At 37.0% G+C, this 14381-nt stretch overlaps 1 protein-coding gene across 1 annotated transcript; it reads left to right on the forward strand.

Annotated features, from left to right (window-relative positions):
• Nucleotides 1-6284: 6284 nt before the first annotated feature.
• LOC116320334 (glucagon receptor-like) lies at nucleotides 6285-13417 on the forward strand. The gene is made up of 13 exons (XM_031739920.2): nucleotides 6285-6354; nucleotides 6541-6648; nucleotides 8226-8344; nucleotides 8668-8774; nucleotides 9084-9237; nucleotides 9557-9716; nucleotides 9865-9925; nucleotides 10244-10313; nucleotides 10548-10636; nucleotides 11551-11689; nucleotides 11804-11845; nucleotides 12354-12446; nucleotides 13232-13417. Exons 1-13 carry the CDS (start codon nucleotides 6285-6287, stop codon nucleotides 13415-13417), a joined length of 1398 nt encoding a protein of 465 aa, XP_031595780.2.
• The last annotated feature ends 964 nt before the right edge of the window (nucleotides 13418-14381 follow it).

The raw sequence follows: 14381 nt of genomic DNA on the forward strand, positions 1-14381 counted from the left end.
AGTTCTTTGGAAGAATAAAACAGGTTGAAGCCAGTTCGGCGTGGTAGTGGAATAACGACAGAAGAGAACAGTTATAGCTGCAAAAAAACACAAAAAAAACCCATCTCCGCCACAACAAGAATGGAGATGATTGGCTGAGAAAATGGGGAGTCTTTTTGATTCATAGACCAAGTAGCAAAGCACTTAAGAGTGATATCATGTCAGTAGGCAGACTGCTACAAATCTGACACTCTCTTTGTGTGAGTCAGGAGATCGACTTAAGTTCTTCTCAGTTAGATTTGAGGATCCCGGTTTTACAGTTTAAAGGGGACTTTGACTCAACATATTCATTCCTATACTGATATTTCACTTTATGGTTCGGGTTAGTTTTGATCCCTGACAATAACTGTCTATACCAAATTTTGAATTATAGCTCTATTTAGAATGTATAAACAGCCTATCTAATATTAAGTAAACATGGCAATAACATTCTGAAATTTGGGAGATTTGTTATAATAACCATATATAACCATTAGAACTGATAACAAGGCCCTTACTGCTTTATCATGAAAAATCATAATATCTCGAATTATCAATAACAATTCACACAATTGCAATTAACACTTAAAATGTGCTTGTTTTAAAGTAGTCCTTTCAGTCAAATCAGTGGTGGGATTCCTTGCATTTGTTCGACTTGCACATGTTTCCCACATCCTGCAGAATGGCAGTTTAAGTCCCATTATAGCAGTAAGACCCCATCCCCCACACCTCTTTTGGTCTCTTTTTTTACTCTCAGTTATTTTTCAGGTAATTTAATTTCAGTTACCTCAGAGTAAATATTTTTTAATTTTTAATTTGCATGTTTTTAGATGATTTAGTTACATTGTATGTGTTTGTACTTACAGGTGTAGCTCTACTCTCTGTGTCAAGGTTTTCTCAGTCAAGACACCGTCTAACATATTTATGACCTCTATTTCTTAGCTGCATGTGCACCACACGTGAGTAAATTTTTGGCCTCTTCACAAAGAAAGTGATAAGGGCTGCACTGACAGCTAAGTTAAGCGAGTGTGCTGTGCTCTGTGCCCTCATGGTCCTATAGCTCGAGCAAATGTGCTTCATAGAAATTGTCCCCCAGAGCACAGCCTACTTGTTGTGAGCTGCACTTTGCTTGACGCAGTGGCAAGTCATTGGACATAATGGATTTGCTGTTGTAGTTTTGTATGTGAGGGGCCCTTTATGCTGTTGAGATTCCCCCCATGATCCTTCAAAGACCTGCAGGTGCCTGTTTCTGCAGGCATCTGGGGAAATGCAGTTTCTTCTCAAAACAGTATTTTTTTACTCTATATAAATTTGACCTGAACTGTATGGAAGGGTTAAATTTTTGTCCTTCCTCGCTGTAAAATTACTGCAAAAATAAATCTGTCACATTTAAAAGTGTGTCCTGGACAAACACCTAGAGGGAAAAAAAATATAATTCTGCCCTCTGGTGGTTGAAAATAAAATTAGCAAGATTTGTCTTTATTTAATAAAAAAAATGTGTTTTTAACAAATTCAAAGTTGGTACACACCACTCTCACCACTGGTTTTATTCTCTGCAGTAATTATGAAAAGACTGTGTAAGTCAGTCAAAAAATTTAGGCATGCACATAATAAATGCAATAAAGTAAGATACACAATTCTTATAGTTTAATGTATACAAGGCTTAAAAATGGCAGCATATAGACCACTGTTAGCTCTTTTAAAACGTTTTATTTAGTCTATTAAAATATACCAGAATTATAAGTCCCCCAGAATAATCACAGTAAGACCATACCCTTTCTACTTACGATAGAAAACATTCATTATCAGGGTCTCTTATGATAAATGAGAATAAGTTAGCATCTAATTATTCTGTGTGAAATGGATGGTTATTGGAATAAACAGATCTCCCTCGCTCTTAATCTCTTATGTGAACATTTGGGTTGTGATGTGACTCAACAAAAACAGCAAAGAAGGACATAGTTGGATCGCATCCAAGAAAATGCTGGTTGAACAGAAAATGTTGTGTAATGTTTTCTATTAGAAAGGCTAAATGCAAACTATATATTATACAGTTTTCACCAGCAGTGGGGAAAGACCTGTGTGAAGTAATGGGACTTTAAGCTTTGTTTGCATAAGATTTTCAATAGCGAATGAACACTGCTTCATGGACAAAATACAGCACATAGTTGACATTGCACATATAAGCCACCTTCAGAACTGCAGACTAAAAGCACTACCAGCTCACAGTACCCATTTATTTCATGTTTTTGTGAGAAAATGCTATCACAGTTTAAATGTTTCTTACATAGTAAACATCAAAGTGATTTATTGTAAAATCAGTCATTTCATTTTTGCTGATCTTTATAACACCACAGGCATTTTGTACAAAATCCATGTTTCCATCTTCAAACCTTATACTGGATTGTCTGTGGTGCAGTTAAAACCAGGTGGCCTGCAGTTTTTAATGTAGTTCAATTATCTATCTGAGAAAGGCCCCAGCAGAGCCGTGGACGCTCTCCGACTCCACTGAACACAGCAGACAAGAATAAACAGTTCAAATATGTCAGGTATACACAGTCTTCTAACTGAGTGGCCTCTTAAGACACAGCAGTCAAGACATACAGTAAACTTATTGGATAATTGAAAATGTTTCAACAACTTTTTTGCATTTTTCAGGAGCTGAGATGACTGAATTTTGTGACAGGGGGTGCTGCAGCACTCCGACTTCCCACAGAGATGTGATTGCTTAATTTTCAATACATGCATTTATGGTCTAATGCACAACCTTTGATAACCCAGGAAATTAAACAGATGAGTTTCGACTTCTATTCAAGCTTCATGCCAACAACAGAAGCATTTGCTGTAGAGTTTTCTCACAAAAACATGAAATGAATGGGTGTCGTGAGCTGATAGTACTACTACTTAAAAGTTAAATATTACATAATCATGTGTCTTTCCTTCTTGCTGACATTCTCCTGTGCAAGAAAATTGTAAATTAAGCTAGGCATTGTGTGCAAAAATCCTTCCCCAGCTAGCTATAAACAGTACCTTTCTTTTTACAACTTCCATAGTTAAAACCACAAATCTTTCTTTCTTTCTTTTTACAGTGACAGCTAGACTATCACGCCACATTACCCTGCATTAGAGTAATAAACAGTCTATCTCTCTTTATCTTTTAGGTTTGAATATTTTTCTTCAGATGTTTTGGCAGGAGCAGGTACACTTAATATAGCACTTAATATATACCTCCCAGGGTAAGTACACAATTTAGTACAGTACAGTATTAATTAATATAGTTTAAGCAATATTTACTTGAAATTAACAAAAACTAAATAAAACCAGAATCAAGCAACCCACTGATAGTAACACTTGTGATGGCCTCCAGCCCCCTTTGTCTATTGGAAAGGCAGTTAAGGCAATGGATGTATGCATAGTTTCTAACATTCATTCTGGGGGTTTGCTAGTGATCCCAGTCTCTCCTCCGAGGCTGGTTGGACACAAATTACCGAAGGTTAAGAAACAAGAACACAGAGCGAGAGAGAGAGGGAGATATAGAGGTGGGATTTGCTGGGAGTCATCAGAGGGAGGTTGTGTGTGCGCTGATTGGATATAAACACTGGCATAATATGATTTCTGCTTCAAGGAACAGTTCCTGCTGACTGATTTAGACCTGTTTAACATTCGTGTCTTTGACGGAGAAACGTGATTTTCCCAGAGGTGAGGTATGTTTCGACTTTTCAATTACGTTTATACAAGACAACTTGTGCCTTGCGTTTTATTTTGGGGGGGGCTGCGTCATATTTCTTTGTTTAATAGCTCCTAATAATTATCAATCGTTAATTATAATTGTCATCGCAATGTCAAATGACAAAATTATTTCAGAGTGTTGTGTGAGTGTTTCCATGACCAACAGCCTTATGTTGGCTTATGTCCACAGATCCTGTGTCGATTTTTTTTCTCAAAATTTCTCCTCCTCAGGTCCTCTTCAAAGTATTTGTAGAGTTCCTTCAAATTAGTTGGTTTCCTGCAGAATCCAGGATCATCAGTTTTATTGGATGTGTCACCACTTTCCTGTAAAGGTCTGGAAAAAACCCAAACTGTCACCCTCAGATGAGTTCAAATTGGTTAGGATGTTCAGGAACAACTCAAAACTCCTGGAACACCAGCATGACAGACAAAGATTGAGCTATTTCCTAAAAATGACAAGAGGTATTTTTATAGGAGTAAGGGTGAGCTTTTCAAACCTAAGAACGCTACATCAGCTATCAAGCACGATGTTGGTACAATCCACAAAGTGGTCGAATAATAAAGAAGGAGAGCTACCTCCAAATTCTTCAGCTTCACCTCAAATCAGCAGCCAGAAGGTCAAAACTTTGACATAAATGAATGTTCCAATGGGACAATGATCCCAAACACACAATAAAACTGGTGTTGGAATGGATAAAGCGGTTTAACATGACATTTTTGCACCGGTCTTCCCAAAGCTCCAACCTCAACAATATTTAAAATTTGTTGACTGTACTTAAAGGTTGCTAAAGGTTAGGAAATCATTCAATTTAAATGAACTCTGCAAAGAAGAGTGGTCAAATATCCAGACAGAATTATATCAGAAGTGTCTTGAAGGCAACCAAAACCATATGGTTTGGGTGCAACTTTGTAAGGGATGTTTAACCAAATATTATTAGTGGGTGTATTGATACTTTCGTCTATGTGGATTAGAGAAAATCTAAAATAAATAAATAAACTTATGCAATCAATTCTTGTTTTTTAAGTCATTAGAGATGTTTGGTGTACAATCGTTCCAAAAAGAACAGTTCAAAGAAATCATTAAAAGCCTAAAATGACCATGATATGCATGATGAGTGTATGCGAGCTTTTGAACACAGCTGTATGTGTTTCATCATGTGTGCAGTGAGAGAGAAAGAGCAAGCATGAGCCTGCTAGTCCTGTTACATAAACTAAAACCTGTTGGGTGCAGTATTATGCGAGCTCATGTGTAGTTGTGTGGGTATTTCTGATGCTTTGGGGATCTTAATGTGTTTACCGAGTCACTTTATGGGGGCTCATCTCACTAATGAAGAAGAACAGCAAATTCCCACAGCTGGAATTACATGATGACATGTTATTGACATAGTAAAAAACTCTATAAACATAAATGAAAACACAACCATGCATTTGTGCCACAGCAAGGCAGAGCTCTGCTAATATGTCAGTCAGTGCGGTTGACCACCACAGTTTTTTCTATTTTGCTGTAAAATTGTCCACAGTTGGTTACGGTGTTAGAGCATGGAGTAAATGGAAATCACTTTCATTTTTAGTTCCTGTTAGTCTTTGCATGCTGCTTCCACCGTTTTAGATTTTTGGATGCAGATCAAATAGAAATTCATTTAAAATCGTTCATGGGGTCAAACTGTTTTTTTCTGTATTTACAGGCAATATGGTAGAGAACAGAATATGTTACACCACTTCCTGATTTAATCTTTGTTTACTCACTAATGACCTCTGAATGACCTTCTGTAGCTTTGTGGTGACCTATGCACGGCCAGCCTGGTGCACCTCTGAATGATGAAGGCTTCTCACATATTCATCATCCTCTTTCTACTCGACAGGACTGTGGTAAAGTATTTAATTGTGCCAGCAATGGCCAAACGATACCTGATACTTGAAAAAAAAAGTTCTGTAGCTGTAGAACTGCAGCTGTACAACATCCAGTGAAATGCCAGTTTATTAGGCACTCTTTGCCAAAAGCCCTAGTGGGGATTACCAGAATGAATATAGATTGTGAACAGACAGTAAGCATTGGTCTAAGAGTATCCATAATAATGTTAAAAGTCTATAAAAGAAAAGCATGCAAAGGAAAAAAGTATATAGATGATTTTAAAGCACAGTCATTTGTAAGCCACAGAACTTGCATCCTTTATCGTCATGTAATTTAAATGCAAGTGTTGACTAATGTAAGGCTAAAATATTGTCATATGTTCACTTTTGTATCTTCATGTACCAATTTGAAACCAAAAGGGCATTTCTGTTAGTCCTCATTTTCACATTCCACATTCAAAGAGGTGTTTGTGGGTTTAGACCTGGTTTAAGGGTTAAAATTGGTATTAGGCTTAAGCGGTTGGGTCTGACTGAGGGTACAGGTTGGGTTTAGTATTTAGTGGCTATAAATTATCATTTCAGGTCATTTGTGTGTGTGTGTGTGTGTGTGTGTGTGTGTGTGTGTGTGTGTGTGTGTGTGTGTGTGTGTGTGTGTGTAGAGTACGTCAGGGAGGACTGTTGAAGATATGGTGGCAGAATGGATGCGCTACAGAAATGAGTGTCTGGTCAGGATGAGCACAGAACCCGGACCAAACGGTAATCCACACATATGCTCAATAATCATATATATACAATCATATATAATCATAGTTCATTAATTTAAGATTAAATAATTTAATTTAGAATAAATGTGCAAACATGGTGAAAGTTTTATAGAACATTCATCCATCTCAACGACTGATTATAAAACACAAAATTCATTCATTCTTATTCTGTCTCCAGAACTGGTATGCAGTCGCATGTTTGACGAATATGCTTGTTGGTCAGATGGACAACCCAACTCTACAGTCAAGGTGCCCTGCCCCTGGTACCTACCTTGGTACAACCAAGGTATAAATGGTCGCAAACACACATATATACACATTTAGGTAAAGTTTTTTTTTTACAATTACACATTTTCCTGCAATTTTTTCTCAGTACACCACAACAATGAGTTTTAAATGAAACAACTCAGATGTGACTATGTGACTGCAAACCTTCAGCTTTTAGTGATTCAATTCAAATGGCTTAATAAAAAACTTTATTAACTGTTTTGGAATTACAGCCATTCAGAAGCTCAAAAAATAATTGGACTGACAAACACTTTTATGGCCATATGAGAGCTGTTCCCTTGTTATGTTGTGATAATTTAAGCCGATAAAAGACTCAGAGTTGATTTCAAGTGTTGAACTTGTATTTGATAACTTATCACTACAATTCTCAATATGAGGTCCAAAGAGATGAAGGTGTAGGCGACCTACAGTAGATAGAGAACCCACACAGACATGGTGGCCATCTATATGGCAAAATAAAAAATTAAAAAAACAAAATAAACCTATAAGAAAGACAGCAAAAACTTTAAGTGTGCCAAAAGAAGGAACACAATAATGAACTCAACAACATTAAAAGGTCAGAAAGACCACAGAGCATTACTAAGCTGGATGAATGCAGATTTTTCTCCTTTGTTAAAAAAAAATCCTTCACAACAGCTAACCAAGTCAAGAACACTCTTGTGAGGGTAGGTACCAATGTAAAAGTCTACAATTAAGAGACACCTTCTGATACAAACTGATACACATGAAAGAGCCTGCACAGTTTTGGAAAACCACTGATATTTGGAGAGATTAAACCGAGATTAATTTGTACCAGAATGATGGGAAGAGGAAAATATGTAGAGTAGAAACAGTTCAAAACATACTGCATTATCTGTCAAATATGGAGGACATAATGTTATGGCATGGGCATGTATGGCTGCCACTGGAACCGGGTCACTGGTGGTTACTGATAAGGTGACTGCTCTTAGAAGAAGCAGGAATAATTCTGAAGTGTACAGGGCTATTCTCTTTGCTCACAGTCATTGCTATTCAGACGAATACTGCAAAACTGATGGGGACATACTTCACAGTGCAAATGGTTAGTGATCTAAAATATGCTTTAAAAGCAACCCAAGAGCTTCTCAAAACGAAGAAATGGGATATTCTTCAAGTCAGTCGCCTCAACTAAACCCACCAGAGCAAAGCAGCTTTTGCGTTATTCAGTAAAAAACTGAATGCAAAAAGACCTGAAAACAGGCAGCAACTGAAGATGGCTGCAGTAACAATCTGGCAGAGCATTTCAAGAAAGGAAATCCACTATTTGGGCATGTCCATGGGTTCTAGACTTCGGTGAGTTAAATGACTGCAACTGATACTTATCCAAATATTCAAAACAATACTTCTATCCAATGTCCAATTAAGTGACTGTATTTTAATCCCATGTTAAATATTTGATTTTAAAATCTGCTGCAGTGATGTACAGAGAATAAATGATTTTTTTAAAATATCGCTATCCAAAAACACATGGACATAGCAACAGGCTATATAAACACAGATAAAGGCATTGTTTTAATCACAGGCATGTGTTTTAGCCTCTTTTCTGTTTTCCTGTAGTGCGTAGTGGCTTTGTGTTGCGTGAGTGTGGCCCTGATGGCAAATGGGCCACCAGAAACTCCAGTCAAACCTGGAGGGATCATTCTCAGTGCCAACCTGAGGACAGCCAACAGGAGGAGGTATGCCAGGAGCATATAGGAAAATTGGTCAGAAAATAATTAATCAGAAGACTAATTATCAGAAAACTGTCACCAAAAGTAGAATTGATTTAAAATTATAGCAAATTCAAGGGTACATCAGGTATGATAGCTAGCGCAAAACAAAGTGTGAAACTGCAAAATCAGTAGAATCAATACTTTATTTTTCCATTTGAAAGTGCACAATTATTCTGAATAACAGATTTTAAAACAATTAGAATTTAGTAAAAGGAACTTACGTAGGTTCATATTTAGTGGCCTCACAGTAATAACCCACCCTTGTCTTTTTGTTTTATTCTGTGTAGGAGAAGCAAATTATTATTTATGCCTGCTTTCGGGTCATGTACACAGTGGGCTACTCTCTCAGTCTGGTCAGCCTCTGTGTGGCTCTGATTATTCTTCTCTTTTTCAGGTAGGTAATCTGTCTCATACTCGAATATTTCTCTAAGTAGCATTTAAGAAGACTTTCTTCTCAAACCAACTTTTCTTTAGCTAGAGCTGTGAAGCTTTTGCAAGTGCAAATACCATAACAACAATAATCCATGAAACATGGGGAAATTACACAAGCCTTAGCACTGCAGCTATAAGCCCTGTTGTTACAAAAAATTAGAAACAAAAAGTGAAATAAATCTCACTCTCTATGTGCCACATGTTTAGCAGGCTGACTTTGTTTTGTGATTATTATGTTTTTAACAGTATTTAACCTTTGTGATACTTGCAGTAAGCTCCACTGTACCAGAAACTACATCCACAGCAACTTGTTTGCGTCGTTCATTCTGCGAGCTCTCTCCATCCTGACTAAAGATGCTCTACTGGGTAAAACCTACCTGGAGTTCACAGACAACAGGGACGTCTTTGAAGTGAACAGTAACCAGGTTACAAGCATAAAAAACTGGTATTATTTCAGTGATATTAACATATGTGTCATTTCACAGATGACATAGTTGAATATATTTGACATCCCTTCCTTGGACCGCTTCATCATTCATGCGAGTTAACATGTAGTAATACTAAGTGATAATTAATTATTAATTTGAGTTAATTTGAGTGTTCATTACCCAGGCAGTTTTTTAATTTCCTCATATAGACTTAAGTATAGCGAGGGACTCTGAAGATTCATAACAGTTAGAAGTGACGTATACTTCCTAATTCTACTTTTTTGTATCTCCTCCTAAAAACACACTTAAATATTAGGCATTGTCCAGCTGCCTTGTGGCTCAAGTGCTGATGCATTACTGTGTGGGAGCCAACTACTACTGGCTTCTCGTGGAAGGCCTGTATCTGCACAACTTGCTGGCACTGATGGCTTTCTCTGAAAACCGCTTTTTTGGTGGATATCTGTTGATAGGCTGGGGTAAGCAATGGACACCAGACAAAAGTAGCCACATACAACACAAAGGAAATGAAGTAGTTAAAGGCTTGGCTCACATTATGCCAAAATTGGTTAGGTCAATCTCACAATCCTGAATTTTCTCTGCTTACCTGAACTGTCGTTGTTTCAGGCACCCCAGTGTTATTTGTCGTTCCCTGGATTCTTGTACGTTACATGTATGAAGACACAAGGTGAACTTTTAGTTTGACTTCTTTAATAATTATTTTGCTGACATTGTGCTGCCTTGTACCTATTTGTATTCTTTTCTCGTCTCTTCTTTAATCTCTTAACTACACTCTACATCATAGCTTTAGTATATGTATGCAGTAGATTTAACACCATTTTCGTTCTGTAGTAATTCTCCATGGTTTTACCGTGATTAAAAAAAGTGTTGATGTCATGGTAATATATAAGTAATGCATATGTTATTACAATACATGAAATCAGAATGGAGAGCTCAAGTAAATAAAAATTGCTTATCATCTTCATGCAACATCTGTGTTTTTCAGGTGTTGGGAGATAAATGAAAACATGACTTACTGGTGTATAATTCGTATCCCTATTCTCTTGGCCATAATGGTAATAGACACACACAAATATAAAGGTTATAAAGTAAATTTGTCACTATGAACAATCATGTGTGAGTTATGTGACCATAAACAGCCCTGTGACCTACAGGGGGGGCGGGGCAGTCTGTACATCATATTCACCTACATATCACCTCCAGCTTTCAAATTAAAACTAAAATGACTAAAATAATAATTACAAAATTAATATGCTAATGAGTCTGTTTCTCTTATTTTATCTTTTCAGGTTAACTTCTTCATCTTTATTCGCATCATTCTGATCCTTATATCTAAACTGAAAGCCCATCAGATGAGATATACTGACTATAAATTCAGGTATGTAGATAACAACAAAGTAATGAACACTTACAATGACAAAAGATACAGTTTTTCTCGATCGCCGCAATTCTCACAGCAGAAAAAGTCATTCTGGCATTTTTTATAACACGAAAGACTCTTACAATCAAAACCTTTTTAACATATGTCAAAACATGAATAGTCAGTGAAATGAGTGTAATTACTGTGCTGTCACATTCACCTGTGACACAAACTGACAGTATGTATTTCTATGTGTTCCAAGTAAACCTGTGAGAGTGTGTAAACATCTGACAGTATAAATATTTGAACAAAACTTGAAGTAACTTGACTGGAAATACTAATACAGTATTCAGGGAAGTGAGAGCTCCAGAGAGAGTGTGTGCTGATTCAAGTTAGAAGTGCATCAACACAGTAACAAATATCTTTAGTAGTGAAGTATGTGTAGTAACCATAGCGTTGTGTGTAAATGTGGAATGTCTAATGTGGGTGAGGAAAAGCGTTACTGATTTGAGAACTGCATTATGTATAGTGAGAATTTCCAGCACAAGATGAGTGGAGGTGCTTCCATCTCCTTGTTGTGTTGACATAATTATCTAATGTTTGACCTAATTTGCTCATCTATGTTTAATTTAGTTTAATTTTAGTTTTTTTCCTTTCGTTTTTGCTTAGCAATTACAAAAATCAGGTGAAAATAAAACATGAATTAACTAATTGATAGACTTTTTTGTTAGAATCTTGTGTGTAAGTGTAAAGATCAAAACTCACACATATACAGACAGTAATTAAGAGAAGACAAGTAAGGGAACTCTGTTATATCTTGATATAACCTTCGCCTACAAAAGTAAGCATATCATTTGTCCTGCTTCAGTGAGTTTAATAACAGTTTAACAAGTAAACACCAGGGAACATTTGATTCTCATGTTTCTCTCCAGACTGGCCAAATCCACGTTGACCCTGATCCCTCTGCTGGGGATCCATGAAGTTGTGTTTGCGGTGTTGACGAATGTGCAAACAGATGGAGTCTTTCGCAATATCAACCTCTTCTTCCAGCTCTTCTTCAACTCTTTTCAGGTATAATCAAGAATCTGCATATCCAACTAGCCTGATAATATTCACCATCATAATAATTTGGAGATAAAAATAGCAAAACACTACTAAATGACCTTTAATACAAACTCTTCACAGGGTTTACTTGTAGCCGTCCTGTACTGTTTTGTCAACAAGGAGGTATGTAGCATGTGATGTGGTGGACAAAACAAATTGCTCATAATATTAATCATTACATTTTTGAATGACGCCTCAGTTTAAGGTTAGAGCAGGGCTTGTTTAAGGTCAGCATACAGGTTATAGTTAGCTCAATTGAATGGTCAGCCGAAAAATTCATGTAAGTCAATGTAATGCCCATCTGCAGTGAAAAGGGACTAGGTGACACTAAAAAAGGTGCAGGCCCTCTTGGTCTTGATGTTGTTCATATGTTCCACAGTTTAAGAATTAAGACATGCGTCACTTGTAAATGTTTTTCATGTTCAACAGAGGATGTGTTACTCATTTTATGCAGATTTTAGCTTTTGCATTTGAGATATTTCCCTTACTTGCAAACACTCTTTGCAATGTTTAGCCTCTTCCTTGTCTTAGTTGTTAACCCAGTTTGTAAGTCAAGTTTCCAAATTCAGTTCTCATTACTATCCTTTTTCAAGCTTCTTTTCCTCCCCCATTACTCACCCCTTTCTTACAGGTGCAAGCAGAAATAAAGACTACATGGCAGAGGCTGAAGCTGTGGTTGACTTACCTAGATGAACTGAGAAATAGTGGCAGTAACACACTGCAGGTGGGTGTCAATACAGTGCACTCAGGAAGCAACCAGCATTTAGCTAATCAGCATCATATTTAATCGTTATTTTCCCTCTTCTCGTCACCATCCTACTTTAGTTGGTTGTGCTTTTTGTGGCTTTCATTGCTGCTATTAGGTTTGTTTAAATAGGATCATGCATGTGTCTTGCCTCTGCAGTGAGTGGAGTCAGGGGTCCCCTTAGGGAAATAAGGTCTCTCCTACTGTCACTGAAAGCTTTATATATTGCCACTGCCTTAATTTAAAGTTTGCCAGCCCTCAGATAAAGGATAAATTTTGACCTGGGTCCAGTGTCAAGCAGTGCCAATGACATGCTGTGAATGTAATACATATACTTATTTTACAATGGTTTTTGCTGTGTTATTGAGAAACTGAAAACTTGCATAAAGGCTAATAAAACAGGCAGAGCTACAAACATATGATTTACATAGGAATTTCTGTTTTGTAAGAGAAGGTAGCTAGTTATCCTTTGCCTGTGCCTGCCATTAGGGGTTTGCCTGTACCTTCACAGTATGCTGGTAAGTTTCTAGAAATTTTAATAGACTGATGTTGCTTCAAATGTGATTATCAGCTAATATTTGAAAATAATACCTGCTGTAATATAATTATTAGCCTAGTCCTTTCCCAAGGCCACACATTTTGATTATGTGCCATTTGTAAGCTATTAATCAGCACAATACTTGTTCATTGATTCAGTGAAATAAAATTAATTAAAATTGTTTCTTCCTTTCTGTGCTCATAGTTGTGTTTACATTTTTATGCAGACTCCTGTCAGCATGCCTCCATCTTCCCAGTGTCACCAACTGTCTCTTTACAAGCTACCTGACGGCTGCCCAGAGGTCAGCCACCTCTCTCCTATGCTCCACACCTCTCTTTCACCAGCTCCTCACCCTCAGGTTCCCATTCCTAACTCCTACGTCTACCACCAAGACAAGATGGGAGACAAATAGGTGAAAACTTCCTGGCATGTCGCTGCTCATACTCGGGATAGTGGAGAGGATGATGAGATATTAAATGAAATGTATGGCTAAAAAATTCAAAATGGCCTTATAGTTTGAAATTTGTTAAGAAATATTAAGTAATTAGCATGTCCAATCAAGACACTCTTTGACTAAGGTCAAGATTTCACAGCACAAATGGCTTCCACAATGAGAGGGTTACGTTATGCTATCCTCTGTAGGTGGATCTGTATTTAGGCATCAGGCATTTTTTGACTGCTCTGTAGTTCCTCAAGGCAACAGAGTGAATCTCGAGTATTTTCTCATTTAGCTGACTCCCTTCTCTGAGCACTTGATTAAACATAAAATAAAACAGTGACATTGTCACTTTGTGGACAATTAAAGGGTCATATCCTGCAGCATAAAAAAAGCAGTTCTCATTTTATTCACACAGAGGAAATAACTATTTTATTTCTTTTGCAATTCAAGCTGATGTGAATTTCTTTCAATTAACAATATTATCTATTTTACTGTGCATATCCACAGTTGGATCTTAACTCTCCATGCAGCCATCCAAGGTACTTTTGCAAGTTATTATAATTCTAGCTCATTCCATTCCCCACAGAACATATTTAGACATTCATTTCCACTTTTATAATGAAACTGACAAATGAGAGCAATTAAGCAAAAAATGAATACTCAGAACAAGACTAACTGCATAGCAACATTACACTGGTAATGAAGGTAAAACTTGTTTGCAGTCATTTATTTTAAAAAGTAATGTAATGTGTTGGTCTTATCTGAACCACTTCGACTGTATTAAATCCCTCTTTCAATCAGTCACTGTAAAGATGTGAAACCCTCTAACTTAAAATTTTAACAATCCAGATGGACCATCCAGTAAGATTTTACTGGCACTGCCACCATCTAGTGACAGAAACCAAAATCACACTCTTGTGAAATCAAGCAGAAGGTT

This window comes from Oreochromis aureus, linkage group 14 (assembly GCF_013358895.1).
Source record: "Oreochromis aureus strain Israel breed Guangdong linkage group 14, ZZ_aureus, whole genome shotgun sequence".
Taxonomy (NCBI): domain Eukaryota; kingdom Metazoa; phylum Chordata; class Actinopteri; order Cichliformes; family Cichlidae; genus Oreochromis; species Oreochromis aureus.